At 46.3% G+C, this 19,101-nt stretch overlaps 1 protein-coding gene across 2 annotated transcripts in view; it reads right to left on the minus strand.

Annotated features, from left to right (window-relative positions):
- The window catches only part of LOC147885896 (protein EMSY-LIKE 2-like), a 60,459-nt gene extending 42,623 nt beyond the window's left edge, over window positions 1-17,836 (minus strand). The window contains exons 1-2 of one of the 2 annotated variants that reach the window (XM_087396756.1): window positions 17,628-17,836; window positions 11,460-11,647 (exon numbers count right to left, since the gene is read on the minus strand). In XM_087396756.1, coding sequence (XP_087252882.1) covers window positions 11,460-11,647; window positions 17,628-17,646 — 207 coding nt within the window. In that variant the 5' untranslated portion in view covers window positions 17,647-17,836. Of the gene's footprint in view, window positions 1-11,459; window positions 11,654-17,627 lie in introns of both variants that reach the window. The other variant, XM_087396755.1, reaches the window with a different exon arrangement.
- Between the last annotated feature and the right edge of the window lie 1,265 nt (window positions 17,837-19,101).

Raw genomic sequence — 19,101 nt, forward strand, 5'->3', positions numbered from 1 at the left:
TGCTGCATATCGACTGTCAGTAATAACATGAGATAAGAGAGTAATAGCCATATCTTCGGAGGAGATAGCCTTGCCTGCATGGAGGATGTCCTGATGCATGCTCTGCATTTTGTTGATGTGGTCCCGTATGGAAGGGGAAGTAGTCGGATCGAGGCGACGAAGCTGAACTTCCAAGGAAATACGTTTCATGGGAGTGACGCGAAGATACATGCCATCAAGAAATTCCCAAATAGCACGTGCAGAAGTAAGATGCTTGATATGATTGAGAACCCCTGGTTGACAATTGAGAAAGATGAACGAGCGTACACGAGCATTCAATTTATCCCAGATAAGAGAAGCATGTGGCTCCTCCTCAGGTGACGGACGAGGGATCCCGGGATCAACAAACTCAGCAAGATCATAAGATTCCAATACAGACGCCATCTGAATTTTCCAAAGAGAATAATTGGTCCCATCTAACTGCCGAGTATCTGGAAATGTAGGAAGAGTGGGAATACGTACAGGCTTGTCAGACTCTTGAAAGAAACTCGACATAGGGGATACGCGAAGATCCGGAGTAGAATCCTTTGTTTCATCAGCCATAACTGAAACCAGGGAATGGACAGCAACAAGGGGCTGAGGAAAAAATCAAGGTCTAGAACAGGGCTGCCGACAGGCAGCAAAAAAATATATATATAGGGAGGGGAGGAGAGAGTTCTGTAGTCAGTGGGAAGGAGAGTTGCTGACGAGGACAAACTTCTTCAACTTCATCAATATAGAAGTTCCCAGATCAGAGAGTAACCTGGTGCTCTGATACCATGTTAAAAGGCAGCGGAAATTCATGCTCTTCTTCAGAACCACACCTGTGACCTTGTCCCTCGTCCTTCACATCGTTCCATCATTGGTGTCCGGTGGATTTTCAAAACAAAATACGCCTCTGATGGTTCTGTCGACAAGTATAAAGCTCGGCTGGTGGCTAAAGGCTATGCCCAACGACCCGACATCGACTATGGGGAGACCTTTGCACCTACCGCCCGGATGAGCACCATCCGCACGATCCTCGCTCTTGCAGCCCACCATCAGTGGCCCATCTTTCAAATGGACGTCAAATCTGCATTTTTGAATGGTGATCTTCATGAAGAGGTATATGTGGATCAGCCACCCGGCTTCATTAATTCTCGTTCTCCTTTCATGGTCTGTCGCCTTCGCAAGGCTCTCTACGGTCTCAAGCAAGCTCCTCGGGCCTGGAATCAGCGTATTGATACCTTCTTCTGCCGCCAAGGACTTCTTCGCTCTCTGGCTGATCCCAATTTTTATCTTTTTCATGAAGGACAGCTTCATACCTTCATCATTCTTTATGTGGATGATTTAATCCTCACCGGGAGTCATACCAATCATATCCTTGCCATTAAAGTTGCTCTTCAAACTGAATTTGAGATGACGGATATGGGCCTTCTCCATTTTTTCTTGGGTCTTGAGATTTGGCAGACTAAGAGGGGGTATTTTGTCTCTCAGCAACGCTATGTTCACGAGCTCCTCGAAACTTTCCACATGGCTGACTGTCGGCCCATCACCTCTCCCATGGATCCCAACGCTAAACTCTCTGCTTCTGGGTCCACTGCTTATCCTGATGCCTCCCTCTACCGCCAGCTTGTTGGATCTCTTCTTTGGCTACTTAACACTCGACTGGATCTCGGCTTCTCTGTCGGCACCCTCAGTACCTTCATGCAAACCCCTTCGCTTTCTCATTGGCAAGCTGCTCGACGTCTCCTCCGCTATCTTCAGGGGACCTCTACTTTCGGGCTCTTTTATGCTGCCGGTGGTTCCTCTCCTTCTCCGCTCACTCTCCGAGGTTGGAGTGACTCCGACTGGGCTGACGACCCCGATTCTCGCCGCTCTACCACGGGCTATGTTTTCTCCTTTGGCTCTGCGGCTATCTCCTGGTCCAGTAAACGCCAACCCACGGTCGCCCTATCTTCCACCGAGGCTGAGTATCGGACTATGTGTAGTGCCACCTGTGAGGCTGTGTGGCTTCGGCGCCTTCTTCTCGATTGTGGTTTTCAGCAACCCACTTCTACCACACTTTTTTGTGACAATCAAAGCTGTATTGCCCTTGCTCGCAATCCGGTTTTCCATGCTCGGACAAAACACATTGAAATTCAGTACCACTACACGCGAGAGAAGGTTCTTGACGGTACCATTGTGCTCCTATTCAGCACCACTTCCGACAACGTCGCCGACATATTTACTAAATCTGTTTCTCCTCCCCTTCTTCAACGTCATACCAGCTCTCTGGGTCTTGTGCCACACCCTGGAGCTGAGAGGGGGTGTTGAGAATATACATCTCCAGGAGTGGCTGGCCGACCAGCCCCCACGCAGCAAAGGGGGCCAGAGGGGGTAGGCTGGCCGACCAGCTGGTCGGCCCAGTTGGCCTGACCGACCAGGCTGGTCGGTCCAGGCAAACTGGCCGACTCCCCCCTTGGCCTGCCCTATAAAAGGGACTCCTTCCCTTCACTTCATTCACTCACTTCTTGCAGCTCCTCAAGGCTCCAGCATACAGCCTGCTCCTGACCATTCCCTCAGAGCCCCCTCTCAGCTGCTCAGTTGGCTGCCCACACTCCCGCAGCAGATCTTGCCTCTTCAGGGCTCTTGCCTCCTCAGTCCAGGCCTCTACAGTTCCCTTGTTCCAAGGTTCCAGCCTCTTCACTCCAGGCCCTTGCCTCTTCGTTTCAGGCTTCTCCTGCCTCCGTGCTCTCAGGCTTCAGCTTTCTTGTGTCCCCCTTTTTCTCTGCTTCAGTTCAACCTCTCCTGCAGCTCCTGTTTTCTTATCTTATTCAAGATATCTTGTATTTCAGTTGCTGCCCTGGTTTAAGGGCTGATTTACAGCAGATCAGTTGTGGCAGATTTTGTTATCTCTAGTGTTCTCTGTATGGCTCTATAGTTTCAGTTTGTTTGCATCTTCCGCTGCCATTTAATACTATTATACTTTTCAAAGTTCAGACTATGGAGCAACAGCTTGACAAAACTAAAAATGATAAAATTTTACTAGCCCAGGAACGTACTGTTCGGTACAATTTTCGTACCAACGTACCATTGTACTTGTACCAACTCCGTACTTCAACTGTACATCGTACAGTGCACTTGATCTAGTGCACTTGATCTGTACTTGATCCATACAGTTATTGTACAATGTACTTGAGCTGTCCGTACAGCTAGTACATCTTTCAAGGTCCCTGTACAAGTGGTTGCACGTGCAAGGTTACATTCTGGACATTGGTATTTTTTGGGGGCTTTCAGTTCATTTCCGCTTCTTTGGTTCCAAATTCCTGCAAGAACATTGGGGCTTTAGGATTTGGTCTGCAATCTGTTATTGTTTGCAGTGCATTGGGTCAGATTGCAGGACATTGAGTCACTTTTGCAGTACATTGAGTCAGCTTTGCATACATTGGGTCACATTTGCAAAAATTTCAGCAAAATTTTGGGCTTTTCTGTATTTGCTCTTTTTTTGGCCTATTTGCCCTCAATAAATTTGGGGCTTTTGCCAAATTTGCTGTTTTTGCAGTGAACATTGCCTGCTACAGTCACATTCAGGTCAGATCTGCGTTTGCCCTTTGATTTGGGTCGGAAATTTGCAGATATTTGCTGTCATTTTTGGACAGCCAGCCTTTTGCAGTGATAGCCTTGAGGCTTTTGGGTTTTCAGGTCTCGTGTTGCATATTTGAGAAGGCAATTACAGGAAGTCAGTATGAATGAAGGTGAGTCTATGGATGCATACCTCACAAAGGTCAAGGACCTCATGGAACAGCTTGCCAACATTGATGAGGTGGTGCCAAATTTACAGCTTGTTAGTACCACATTGAATGGACTGCCAAATACATATCAAGGGTTTGCTACAACCCTTCGATTAGTGGCCATGGGTAATCCAAACCACTATTCTTTTGATCAGCTAGTTACTTTGCTTTTGCAGGAAGATCAAAGTAGAGCTAATAGACAAGCCATTATTCCTGATCATGCATTTGCTTCATAGCAGACAGGAAGAGGCAAGGCTTCCAAGCCTATGGGCAAGCCAAAATCTGCGCATAGCAGCTGCAATTCCTCCCATGCATCTTAAAATACAGCAAATAAGTCAAAGAAGAAAAGATGCGACTATTGTCGCAAGCCTGGACATGACATTTCAGAATGCAACAAGCGCATTGCTTCGTAGAAAAAGAAAGCAGGATTGACAGTTAATGCCTCATATGCTATTCAATCCCATGAGCTTACTTGTAAACTTTGAGTCCCTGTCACTGACTATGTCAGAGGGCAAAGCACACAGCTTAAACAAATGGTCCACAAACTCGTGAGCCAGCTGAACAGCTGAAATAGTTGTTCTAGTAGGTAAGAATCTAGCCATTTTTATCAGACAGTCAACTATGACCCAAATGGAGTCATGACCCTTGCGCGTTCGAGGCAAACCAGTAATAAAATCCATGGAAATACTTTCCCATTTATTACCTCGAATTTGCAATGGCTGTAATAAACCCACGCTTCTAAGGCGTTCTGCCTTAGTAACCTGACAAACCCGACAACCTACTATATACCTAGATGAATCCAGGAACATTCCCAAACTCATCCTCTAAAAACACAACATAGTGCAGTTTCAATCTCATGATAGTCACTCACAAGGTTGAAAACCATAAACTCCATCATGCATAGCAAGGACTAGCTACTATGACATCCCCACTGACGTCATCAGCACCCAACAGTGGGTGTAGACCATAGTATAAAAATATGCTCTCACACATACAAATCCACACACCCACACATACTTGAGCATCCATTTATACAAAGTCTTCATACTGAGTTTCTGTCGGCACTCCGGAGGTGAAGGGCAGACTCAGCCATGATGAAGGCTAGCACTAAAGGAGAAGGCTAATCAAAAGGTAGTCCAAAATCTCTTCATTCAAGCTACAACTGCTTGTGAAGTCTAAACATTTTCATTTTAGTCTCTCCCCAACGAGCATCTAAATCTAAATCTAGCTGATAGGGCAACGCACCATTTAAGATAGAATTATCACAATACCAGCATGCCGTAACTTGGACGAAAACTTCACAAGGTAAAATTTGCATGTCCGCTAATACAGCAGAAGCATATATCTAGATGAATCCAGGAACATTCCCAAACTCATCCTCTAAAAACACAACATAGTGCAGTTTCAATCTCATGATAGTCACTCACAAAGTTGAAAACCATAAACTCCATCATGCATAGTTTTCAACAAATGGACACATCTTAGGCCAATAAAAGGTATGCTTCACAAGAGACAGAGTCCGATGTATACCCAGATGTCCAGCACTAGGAGCATCATGATACTCCCAGAGAATCTTGGATCGAAGTTCCAGAACATCTGACACACAAATTTTTCCATTCCGGAACAGCAAGCCGTTCCTAATCATCCACTGACCTCCCGCCGCCTGTACCGTAGGGGGCACAATCCCTAAGTCCTGGTCAACCATGGAGCTCCCATCCTGGACTCTCTGCCAATAAGAACTGAAATGACTATCAGTTACGCAAAGCCCTCTCAAGGATTGAAATAGGTCTGAGGATATTTCCGTAAATGACATAGCATTTACAAACTTGACTCGACTTAAGGCATCCGCTACACTATTCAACGAACCCTTTCGATAACATAAAATCTTGCATTAATTCTCTAGCTTTCCGTCCCCTCAATTCAGACCCATCACACACATACTTGATTGACTGATGATCGGTCAATACAAGAAACTTCGAACCATATAAGTAGTGTCTCCAAACCTTCAAGGCATACACTACTGCATAGAGTTCTTTTTCTAGTGTGGGCCAACGATATTGGGTGTCGTCTAGCTTCTTACTCTCAAAAGCTACAGGTCTGCCCTCTTGGAATAGAGCTGCCCCAATTGCAAAATCACTCCCATCGGCCTCTAAAACATAAGGTCGGGTAGGATCGGGTAATGCAAGAACGAGTGCTTCCTTAATAGAAAACTTCAAGGTTTCAAAAGCCTTGTTCAATGCATCATTCCAAGAGATCGGATGGGTAGACCTGCGTCCACGACCTTTAAAATGTTTGTCAGGGGTGCCGTGATGTGTGAATAATCACGCACTGACTTCCGTAGAACTACCGTAAATCCTAGGAAAGAATGAAGTTGTTTCATAGTCTAAGGGATCGGCCATTCTAAAATCTTCTGGATACGATCCAGATCAATGCTAATATCTTCAAAAGAAATCTTGTGTCCTAAGTAAATGATCTCCTTCATAAAGAAGTCACATCTACTCATCTTGGCATAGAGCTTATGCTATCTTAGAATAACTAAGACAATCCGGAGATGTCCTATGTGATCCTCTAGCGTTCGGCTATATACCAAGATGTCATCTAAGAATACTACAACGAATTTGCCCAGAAAATCTCGAAACAAATAGTTCATCATTTGTTAGAAGGTGGCAGGAGCATTGATCAAACCAAAACGTAATACAAGAAACTCGTACTGGCCATACCTAGTTCGGAATGCGGTTCTATCTATGTGTTTAACATAGATAGGGATTTGGTGATAACCCGTACGCAAATCAATCTTAGTGAAATACTTCGCTCCGGCCAAACGGTCTATTAGATCATCGGAACGAGGTGGAGGGTATCGATTCTTAATTGTCACTTTATTCAATCGTTTATAATCTATACACATTCTCCATGTAGAATCTTTCTTCTTCTTAAGAGGACAGGTGCTCCCCAAGGTGATTTACTTGGGCGAATATAGCCCATATTCAAATAATCATGTAGCTCTGAAGCTAACTCATCCTCCTCAAGCTGGCTCATCCTATAAGGTGCCTATGAGGTGCAGCTTCCAGCTGAGAAGTAGTTTTGGGATCGCAAGATTGAAGCCCTTTCTATCCGGATTCAAGAATACACAACGGCTCTTACGTGCTATGTCATGCACTTGGAGCATGTGGACTTATTAATCGGAATAGAGTGGTTTAAAACCCACAATTGGATGGAAGGAACATACTCTTTCTTTTTTGGATAAGGACACCTAATTTTGTATTCAGTGTGATAATATTTCCTCTTCTTAGGGACCTATTGTATCTGCGATGCAGCTTCGGAATATATTAAACACTTCTCATTATGATGTCTATCAGTGTGTTTTGATTCCGCTCTCTTCATTTGTTGTCTTTGTTAATAACAAGAATGATTTAAGTGTGTTTGAACACCGTGAATTGAGAACGTTGTTAGATGATTTCATGGATGTATTCCTTGCTCAACTGTCGGAAGGTTTACCACCAGAACGGGCAGTAGATCATCGCATAGACTTAGTACCTGGGGCTCAACCTATTAGCTAGGTATCATGGACAGCCCCATCTTCTGCACAAGTTTGTAATTAACAAAGTTGTGAGAGCTGCCCGGGTCAAAGAGAATGTGAACTCTTTGGTCCCTAACTTCTCCATAAACTCGGAAAAGATCATGGGAACCAAATAACGAAGTATTAAAAGTGCAATTACAAGAAAGTGGGCAGGTAATGACATTTACAAAAATACCTGTCATCGCAACTTGATTAGCTCCCTTGGCTTTGGTACCCAGACCTGCCTGGAGCTTCGATCTCGGCGCTTGCTTCTGGTTCTTGCGCTTTGGACAATCATTCTTAGTGTGGCCCGCTCCTCGCAGAAGAAGCAACGTCCTTCCTTCTTTAGCTTCAAGGTACGAAGGAAACAGGCACGACCATTCTTCGCCTGAGTCAAGTGTTTCTTGGAGGCGTTGTCTATAGACTTCGACTCCCCGATACCAGTGATAGGCTAGAAGAACTTCCACTTGTTCTTCCCACCCGTGTCGACAACTGTGGTTCCCTTTGCACTGGCCATGGTATCATCATAAATACGCGCGTAATTCATGGCCTCTTGCAACGTGGTACACTTGTTATTCTTGATCTGTAACTTGTAGAAGTCAAGCAAACCATCCACAAAGAAGCCTAACAAGTTCACTCGGTCCATCTTTGTAGCTCTGGTCTGCAAATCCGAACCCTCTGAAGATAAACCTCAAAAGTCAAATTCAGCTTGGACATATCGAGAGCTTTGAGCTTGCCTACGATATCGTATCTTCCTCCTTCAGAAACTCTTTCCTGAAGACCCCTTCGAAATCTATCCATGTCGCAGGGTTGGGTTGGAGTGAGTTTCACCACAATAAAGCCTTTCCTGACATAAACCCGACTGCAAGCTGTATTTTCTTGTCATCTGGATAAGAGTGAAACTGGAAGTGTACTTGCCACTTGTGCAACCAAGTGTCCACAACCTCCTTGGTAAAAAACTTTTGATCTCCAGGAAAAGGATTTGGAGTGATGTTCGGACCTAACACTGAAGCCATGGCATCCACATGCATGAGCGCCTGAACAGTGCTAGTCAAAAGTGTGAGTGTAGTTTGAATCCCTTGGAGTTGCTGCGTCAACCCCGTTTGATTCGTGTTAACTTGCTCAAACTTTCCATCAAGAGCAATGGTGAATTCACTGAAGGCTTTCTTCGTAATCAGATCATCGTAGAGACCCTGGTCATCCTCCGCATGGTAGTTCATATCCTGGTCTCCCATCGCAAGCTCAAGGTCTACAAAATCAGCCATAAAGGATGTGGAGCGAAGGAGCTCGGAAGGCCAAAGGGAAAGGAGAGAGTCGTGAGGAAAGGAGGGGGCAGCAGAGAAAACAGAATCCCACAGCAGGCAGTAAATAACGATCTGTCTGGAGATTTCGTTAGAGGGGAGAGTGTTAAAGCAGAGGAGCAACAAGGTAGTGAACTGGAAGGGTAGGAGAGAAGGGCTGTTCCGAACTCAGAAGTGCGAGATAGCAGCCTGAGCTAACGGGTGGTACTAGGTGAGGGCAGGTGGAGGGTTGGCTATGCGCACTCATGAACTGCGAAGTAGAGCATGCGAGATGGCAGCCTGAGCAAAGAGCGCCTCATTGCAGGCTTATAGCAGCCTGCAGGCCAAAAATAAAACAGACCCCTACTTTTGGTAGGGCTTTTGCTTTTTTAAGCTGTCCAAGCCTAATTTGGACGCAGCTCTGGCACGCCAAAAAAAACAGTCCCCTACTTTTGGTAGGACTTTTGATTTTTTTAGCTTTCCAAGCCTAATTTGGGTGCAGCTTTCCCCTGCCTGATTCGCAACCCAACCAGTCCCTCGAGACTGTCATCTGCTGCACACCTTCATCCTCACTCCAGCCATCAATACCCACTCCCTAACTCTCATCCTGAAAGTTGCCCGCGGCCGTCCATCACGTCCTTGCTCTCTGCTTTTATTCTGAAACACGCTCCTACAACTAACGAACTGCTCCCAAGCTCTTCCCCTTACAGACTACCTTTCTCATGGCATCTCTTCCACTCCACCTTGCTTCTTGTGAATTTACCTTTTCTCTCTGTCTCTCCTTCCTTCTTTCCACCATCTATCCGCCACCCTTAGCCTTGAACCAATAAAGCACGTGCAGGGTAATAAACATGAATTTCGAAATTAGGGCATAATTGGAGGAACAAATCGTCCAAAATTCTTGGAACAGAAGTTCCTACCTCAGAAGTTGGCTCTGATACCAACTTACACATCCCAGCACTCCTGAAACCTCTGATCTGCAAGCAAACACAAGAACACACACAACGTGAGAACACTGAGCAGGCTGCTCACCACCCAACCATGACATCTACGAGATGTGATCCCGAATCAGGAGATGTCCCCTTCGAGCCACGAGCTGAGCTACTGGCACGAACTCCCAACCAGATCCTAACCAACCTGGTGTCCCATACCACCAGGTGGCGCTGTGAAGCCTGGGATCTGCTGTTAGGCCTTGGACTACGCTATGATGCAGACGCGCGTCCGCGACTCAGTCCAGGATCAGACCTAGCACCTGGGAACGAAACTTGCTCCCATCTGCTCTCTGAGAACTGAACCTCTGGGCCCCTTATATAGACTCGGGCCCAAGTGCCAAAAATAGCGAAGACCTCTAACTGGTTCGTACCCTTGCCACTCAACCTAAGAATCAAGCCTGCCTAACTCTAAGCCTCCCCAGTCTACCTGAGCTAGTCTCGTGTACCCAGTACATGTCAGATACCAATCCGTGCACATGACATAAGGGCTGTTGTTGACCAAAATGTTTTATTTGAGTCCTTTGCCAACACTTTCAACACAGTTACAGGAACAAGCTTGATGCAAGAAGGTAGAGTATTGATTTTGATAGCCAGAAGCCTTTTGACAAATAGTCAAGATACTCAGGATATGACAAGAGTTTCTTTGGCATTGACTCTCTAGTGAAAATAGACCATTGCTAGCTGAAGATGTTTTCATGCAGCCAAGTATGGATGCTGTTAGAATAGTCAATATTATCGTGCTATGTAATTAGCTGCATAGGTTCATGTGTGGGTAGAGTGGTATTGAGAGGATAAGGAGATCAACCCTTCCACATGTACAATTGGATATACTGCTTCATCTTAATAGTAGTTGTACTTTTGTGGGGTGGTTGTCTCGTCCATCTGCTTGCACTATAGGTCCTCTCATCTCCTCCTTTTCCTAACATGGTATCAGAGCAAATGTCAAGCATATGGAGAGCTTGCTGATGGGGAGAGCTGTATTGGAGACTTAGAGAGCTTTTAACTCGTCTCTTATAAGGGTAGTTGGCTGCAAAGCAGTAAAGAAAGGTCACAGAAGACCTCAGTTGCTTAATGGTAGTTGTACATTTCTTAGGGTAGTTGTCTCGTCCATCTTCTTGGTCTATAGGTCCTCTCACCTCCTCCTTTTCCTAACATGGTATCAGAGCACATGTTGAGCATAGGGAGAGCTTGTTGATGAGGGGGAAGAAGAGAGAGCTTCTAACTCTTGTGAGGATAGTTGGCCGCAAAACAGTACAGAAAGGTCAACAATAGACCTCAGTTGCTTAAAGTAGAGCTATATTGTGTGGTATAGTTTGGGAGAGGCTATTCATAAGCCATGAAAGTCTTAATAAGGTTCAAAGACCTAAAGAAGCCTGTCTTCAAGTCTCTAGGGTAACAAACAAGTTAGTGGACAGCTACCGTGACCGAAGAGAAGAACAAAAGATGGGAGCTGTTGATAAAAGCAAGGAGCCGTATGCACGTCAAAAACCCTCATATATCCTCACCTTAATTTAGGAAGCCAAAAGTTATGTAGCATGGTTACAAACTTCAAGGTGACTCAAACTCAAGGTGGACACCCCTCCTCAAAATGGTGCCACGAAATCCATGCCAAGGCACTAATACAGTAAAGCCTCATTTACCCCCGCTTCCCCCCCCCCCCCCCCCCCCCTCTTTCCCAAACACACACTCCCTTACAATGATTACCCCCACACCCCTACCCCTGATCCCCCCCAAACCACAGCTTAGTCACACTCTCACTTGTCCATTTTACCCCTTTTCTGTTTTAATTATGTAGGAAGCATACTCAGCTGCAACTTAAAACACTATGTAAACTCTGCATAAGAATGAGAAAGAGTTATACCCAAGTGATATGTTCAGACTGTGCTTTGAAGGCCTGAAGAACAGCTGTATATGCATCTTGTTCAAGCTTGCGCATCTGTTGATTCGCTGTCAACTGTCCATAACGAGCTCCACCAGTAGCCCTTCCATCTCTTCTTACTCTGCCCCCTCTAGAGGCACGACCAGGTCCAGAAGGTGGAACATCGTCGTCTGTTCCTGCCCAAAAGCCACATTACCACAAAATAAGAAGACACGATGTATTCCTGCCAGCAAACTCGTATATATATATATATATATATATATATATAGAGAGAGAGAGAGAGAGAGAGAGATGAATCCAAGAACATGTCTAAAGACACAACAGATAGTGCAGTTTCAATCTCATGACAGTCACAAGGTTGAAAACCATAGACTCCCTCACATAGCAACGACTAGCTACTATGACATCCCCACTGACATCGTCAGCGCCCATGGTGGGTGTAGACCATAGTATAAACACACTCTCTGACACATACATATCCACACACACTCTGAGCACCCATGTATACAAAGGTCTTGATGATGAGTTCCTGTCAATGCTCCAAAGGTGAAGGACAGACTCAGCCGTAATAAAGGCTAGCGCTAAAGGAGAAGGCTAATCAAAAAGTAGTTGCATTCTCTTCATTCGAGCTACAATCTCTTGTAAAGGCTATAGCATTTCATTTCAGTCTCTCCAAAACTAGCATTTCTAAGCAAAGAATGCTTAGAAAAGATAGATAATAGGGCAACACAACACTTAAGATAAAGCAAGCTGCGACATGGACGAAAACTTCACAATGTGAAATTCGCATGTCCACTAATACATCAAGAACATATTGGCTGCTTTCTACCTTGAAACTAATGTAAGACAACGAGATCTGCCACCCTAGCTGACTCAGAAAACCCTGATTCAACCAGGGTTAGATCGCAGGTATAGGCGCCTACTGCCAGGGCTATAAATAGGCCCTGGCAGTCCATCCTCCAGACTGTTGTGAAGGCCTTCTGCCCCACAGACGTGTGCTGTACCATCACAGCAGTTTCTGTGTGTATCCTCCTTGCAGCTACTGCTTCAAAACAGTACCACTAGCTGCGCAAGCCTCTCATAACCATAACAACTAACCCCCCCACTGTTGACTGACTCATTGTCTTCCTCATTTGGAGGCTCACGGATGGGTCCTCTCAATGACACAAATGTGGGCCAGCCGCCAATCCCCATCCATCAATCTTGGGAGTGGTTTCAAGAAAAAATCCAAAACATTGTCAGTCGTTGGATAATATATCAGCTCCACAATCTTGTCAATTATAAGCTCTCGAACAAGTGGTAATGGACCTCGATATGCTTTGTTCCATGCAAACGGGGTTCTTTGCAATGTCAATGCAACTCTGACTATCACACATGATCATCGTTGCATCCTCCTGAAGCACGTCCATATCCATCTCAACCATGACATCTCACATGCTGCAATACAAGCACCATTGTATTCCGCCTCTGTAGAAGAAAAGGCAACTGTCCGCTGCTTCTTGCTTAGCCATGAACTAACCCTTGAAGCGAATGAAGAAATAGCCTGACGTCAAACGCCGAGCATCCAACTCAGGTGCCCAATCTCAGTCAGAAAAACCACCCAGCTGGAAACCTGTGCTATATGTGATAGAATACGTGCCAGCACTACCTTCCAGTGATTCTCCTCGAGTTCCGAAGAAAACTGGCAGAGCACAGTATTGGTCAGATAGACCAAACTAACTACCAACCTCAGCTACCTGCTGTCATCTATGATGCTGAGATGTATCCTGAGCACTCAGCTTCAACCCAGCTTCAATTGGCATCACAGCCTCCATCTCGAACCACTTCAATATCTCATAGCAATACTTCTCCTAATAGATGAAGCTGCTCCATTCTTTCTGCTCAAGTTCTATCCCAAGGAGGTAATAAACAAGACCTAGATCCATCTCCTTCATCAAAAGCTGTCTGACATACAAGATCTTCTAATTGTGACCGCCTGTAAGTATAAAGTCATCCACATACAAGATTACCATCAGCCTTCTCCCCCTCTAAGAAGAGACACAGGTAAGCATCCCATGGACTTCACTCAACCCGATTACACTCTAGAGACCTGTCTCAACCCGTAGAGAGCCTTCTTTCATCTGCAAACTTGAGAAGCGGAACCTAGAACTTAAAAACCTTGAGGCTGATCCACATATACCTCCTCCTCCAAGTTCCCGTTCAAAAATGCAGATTGTGTGTTCCAACCACCCATGATGTGCAGCCCAAGGCTCTATCACTATCCGAATAGTCACCATCCGAGCTTAGGAGCAAAGGTCTCATCAAAATTGAGACCTTTGAATTTATCAAAACTCCGCAGAACCTCAAGTGACGAGAAGTTGTTCCTATTAACTCAGGTGGCAGTATGTATACCAGTTTATATTTGTTTGGACCTCATGATCTGGCAGACCTAGAGGGGGTTTCCTGGTGTTCTCTTGCAGCTATTATTGTCTATTGAGCTGCTAGAGATCCGGATAAATCAGATGATTGCCAGTGTGGCAATCCAAACACCGCAGTTTGATCCTTGTGAGTAGTTGGAAGCCCATTGTTTCTGAAGCACAGAGGTTCATCGATCTAAGGTCAGTGTACCAATTTGAACCTGAGGAGGGGCTTCAGAGGAGGATATATAGCTCTGTGATACAGTGCCCATGCAAGAAAGCAGACCTTGCATCTTTGGTGGTATCAGTTGGACTACCAGTACAGTACTGGACCGGAGGAGGTTGCCTAGCACCTGTGGCCTAAGAGCAGTAGTACCAAGTTTGCAGTGATCATGCTGAAACTGTTTGTGCCAAGAGGGGGGTTCTTCAACAGTACTTGTGTCGGTCTTCAGCGACGAAGCTTCACACAATGGATTCCTTCAATTGTTCCAGCGGCACACCCAGCTCCCTAGAGATGATGTTACATCCAAGAGCTGAGTGGGGTTGTTAGAGTTGAGCATCTCCTGATGTACCATGGTTAGAGTAGAGAGTAAGGGCCTTGGCTGTGGGTGTGCCCGCCCCTGGTGAGGATAGACTAGGGTAGAGGGCAAATCTGCCCTTACAGAGGCCCCACCTGGGTGTTGTCACTGCAGGCCAAGTAGGCACAGTTCAGACCAAAGCACGGGGCCCGATGGGCATGTTGGTAGGCTGCCCTGGAGATGCTTGTCTGCGAGTGGTTCTAGGAGGAGTGGTGGTCATATGTGCAGCTGTCCATGGCCTCCCTGTGGCCTGTTTGTATGCTGCGATGGCAGCCTCTCTGCTGTGCACTGAATAGGCCAGGTCGGGTTATCAGGCCAACAGCCTGTTTATAGGCAGAGGTGGACCAGACCTGCTGGTCAGCCACGTAGGCTGCCTGGTCGGCCCATGTGGGGCTGTTTGGTCGGCGCCCTAGAGGCAGTTGGAAGTCACTGTCCCCCACCTGTGAGCCCCATATGATGAGGACATGGGGGGGCATATGACTGTGAGGGGGAGGGATAATGGGGACTGTTTTGGGCTGCAGGACAGCAGCACATATAGGCTGCACAGGGGGGGTTGGTTGGGGCAGAAAAAGGACGACTGGCAAGTCACCCTGCCAATCTGTGAACCGACCAGAAGGTTGGCCACTTCCAAGGCCTTCCAGCCCCCTATAAAAGGGGACCCTTGTTCCCCTCATTCTTCATCAGGCACTGAAGCCTAAGAGGCAGCGCAGAGCAGGAGTAAGCCTACAAAGAGTCTCAGTTTGCCCAGCCCCTTGCTGGTTATCCTGTACTCATTATTTGGCCACTATTTGGTGGAAGAATACATCTAAGTCCTATCTCATTCTCTCTCTTGTATATGCTGTCTATGCTCCATGTTTTGAGTGAGGTTTTCATGTGTGGTCTGCATCATTGAGTGTGAGACGGAGCTGTTCCTATCCCGCATAGGTTGTGAGGATAGAGAGATTCTTTTCTTCAGTTCCAACATGGTATCAGAGCACGGTTTCCAGCTCTAGACACACCCACATCAAAGGTGTTAGAAATCAACCAACTGAGGGTACGCACAGCGGAAGACTAATAGAATAGCCCAGGAGCTCACACAGTGTGTGTGGTGGGGTGGAATCACAAACTTCTTAACTTATGTGCTTCAAATAGATGTGCAGACTAATAAATAGACAATGATCCAGCCAGATATAGAAACCACCAAAAGAATATATTTACGTCCAAAGCTATAAACACACTACACAAGAGATAGATCCAAAATCCCACCAGAGCGTGGTCCTTTGATCTTACCACAAGGTACTTCTACTATCTGCCAGATATCTCTAGAACAATGAGTCCGCGTGCTCCACCTCGAGCATAGGTAGACTCTTCATCCAAATCCTTTCCACCTTGCTGTCCAAAAGCCAGCCTAGGTGGGCAGCTCCACGAGCTCAGTCTGCAGCCAAGTTCGAAGGCAACCTCAATTCAAAGCAAGGTGTGTGTTGAGCCTATTTGGTTGCTATAGCAAGTTTCGTTACATTAATCTATAATTTCAGAAGCTATGCCTACTGCCTGTGCTGTTTCCATTCCTTTGGTCGCTGCTTCCACAACCACTCCTCCGTTTCAGAGAAGCAAGGAAGCTTGATGGGACAAACTATCCCATCTAAAAGGTGAAGATCTGTAGTCATTTGGTGGCAAGGAAGGATCTGATGCCCATGGATATCAAGGATACTTCCAATACGTCAGTTGAGGCATGGACGGCTCTAAAGGACTTGTACAAGACGCACAACACATCCGAGATCCTATCTCTCCAACACAAGTTATTCGACGTGAACATGGCGGAAGGGAATCAAGTACATGACCATCTCATGAAGGTGAAGGTGGTGACAGATCAGCTAGCTTTAGTTGCTCAGAAAGTGGCCTCAACCAACTTGCACTACTGGTGCTTGGGATGCTTCCGAGGAGTCAAAAGCTCACGACTGTCATGACAACAGGAGAGAGGACTAGGCCTTTGACGTTCGAGGAGCTAGGCCCCTTGTTGATGCTAGGGAGAAGCTCTACGAGAACAACAATGACGAGGCATTTGTGGCAAAGGACAAAGGTGATTCCAATCCACCTTCCAGACTCTTGTGAAGGCCTTCTGCCCCGCAAACCTGTGTTGTACCATCCCGGCAGTTCCTAGGTGTATGCTCCTTGCAGCCAAGTACTCCAAAACAGTACCACTAGCTGTGAAAACCTCTGGAACAGGTAACCCTAACTCCCTAAAATCAACTAACCCCTTGTCCTCCACATTTGGGGACTCATAGGTGGATAAGTAACTTCTAACAACCCATAGGGAGTGGCCTCTTCCTTGCAGGGCATCTCTTTGCATTGTTAACGAGCACATTTTACTAAGGAATAGCGATGACTCCTCATATAATCGGATATAATCAAGACAAGCTGTAATGCTCGTCCCGTGAGCTAGCAGTATTATTTTCCTTGAAGTTCGGTCAACACGTTTCATCTTTGAGCAGTGAAGTTGTGCAAATGTGTGGGCAAACGCTCTCCAAAACAACGGAGCACCTGGATATTCGTCTCATACCATTCCTAGGACAACTGGGAAGAAAGACGTAACAATACGTGCAGCGCCCTGAGATCCCTTGAGGCAGGGAGGGGCTTCCCCCCGTAGGAGTTAACCTCAACTCATTTAAACTCAAAACTCCAGAGCCTTGCCGCTAGCCGTAAACATACCATACCCCGTCAGTCCGACGCACTGTTCGAGGGCGAGGAGCAAGATTATACACTGGGATTTCCACCGTATATACGGCTACTGCTGCCGAGCCTACATGGTGCGGCTTCTACTTATGGAGCCTGTTCATGGCATTTGGTACAGGGAACATGATTGCGTCGATGTTATGCATTTCCGTTTGTGTCCATGGTTGATCAGTTTCCTGTAGCTTGGGTACTTCACCATTAATTATGTGGCCAGAGAGAAAAGAACCTGTGGAGAATTTAGAAAAGGATCGGAGCTACTTTCGGGCCGTCAGCGCCACCGAAAACCTAAGCAAGCTTTGCATGCGATTTCGGGTAATCGTAGCTCCAAAAGAGCTCGAAGGAAGCGCCGCCAGCAAGAGGGAAGACAGTATGTGCAGCGGTGGTTGCTCGAGGCGAAGGAAGGAGCGATGAAAATCTACGATGCGAGAAGCGAAATTGGAAGGAAAGGGAGAAAGAAAAAGTACCGCTGGAGTGGTAATCCATGGATGTGGAGGCGTCAAGGAGGCGAGGAGGGCATGGCGATGGAGATGGAGGAGGAGGAGAAGTCGAAGTCGATGGCGATGGAGATGGAGATGGAGATGGAGATGGAGGTGGAAGGGCAGGGCTTCCTCCTCACGATGTTTTTTGCTGCTCCTACTGATGATAAAGAAGAAGAAGAAGAGACTGGCAATTGTAACGCTCCTTATATACTAGGCCTCTCCCCCCATAGTTTTAAGAATCTATTCAAAACTTTCGAGCCTCTCCTCTCACCTTTCCCTCTACTGCAGCTTTAACTCTCCACACATTTTTCTAACGCCGGTTAGGGTGAAGGCCACCCCCGGATGACATCACCTGGACAACATAATGGCATCACCTTCATCTCCTTTGTATTTGTTTTCGCCCGGCCTCGCGAGTCCACCCTCGCTGCTCTCCACAACCCGACAAAGTGAAAGTTTGAGGGCCCCACCATCTCATGTTGACCCAATCAAAGGTGCTACAATGTCCAGCCATATGTGAAATACATCGACACCCGGACACCATTTCCCAGCCCACGCGTCCAGACGTGAGTGAATCTTGCTCAAGTCAGAGTGTTTACACAGCCCGCACACGCGAGAGCATTGCCCATGCAAGAGAAGGGGCACAAGTTGATGTGGCTATGGGATCCTCTAAAAGGGGGGCGTCCATGAGTGTGAGTAGCCAAGATCCCTACCGCCCACTCCCTCATTCATGCTAACAAAGGGCCCGCTTGATGTGTAAACACGCATCATCCACCCCTTTTCTGCTTTAGGCGGGCACTCTCACACATTGTGTACTTGCCCTTAGAAGCCATTCTCAAGTGGCAAAGGCCCATCCCTGCCTCTTGAAGAGACACTGAAAAGGTATGGGTATGCATCACTTCCTAAGTTCAGCACCCGCTAGTTAATGGAGTTTTAGCGCGATGATGAGCTAAGATCCAGGGGGCTCGAGGAAAGTCCCGCATGCCCGAACCATCAAGGCCCTAGTATCTTCTTTGCCCCTTAAAGGTTTGACTAATGGGGATCCACACTTGAGGTGGCACCGAATACAAAAGGTGGGCGGAAAGAGTTCTCCATGAGAAATCTGGTGGATGGAAGTACCACACACAAAAATGCCTACCCCCAAAACAAAACAAAAAAAGTGAAGAAGGTCACACACAATAGTAGTTGAAAGTAGCACTCAATAGTTAAAGGTAGCATACAATAGTTTGAAGGTAGCACTCAATACTTTTAAGGTAAGAGTAGTTGGCATGTGGAGATAAGTTGTTTTTTTTAAGAGTTTTAATAGTTATATTTCGTTTAGCTTTGTTTGGTAGGTAAGCAATTGGTCCTAAAATTTGATTTGGTTGCACTAGGTCACTTTCTATTAACAAAAAGTGACATGGTGGTTGGGTGATCAAAGCCTATTGCTTGCAAAATCCAACATGGGATTTTTGTCTTTAAA

This window comes from Dipteris shenzhenensis, chromosome 25 (assembly GCF_047967505.1).
Source record: "Dipteris shenzhenensis isolate YYH24624 ecotype China chromosome 25, Dip_SZ_1.0, whole genome shotgun sequence".
Classification (NCBI taxonomy): domain Eukaryota; kingdom Viridiplantae; phylum Streptophyta; class Polypodiopsida; order Gleicheniales; family Dipteridaceae; genus Dipteris; species Dipteris shenzhenensis.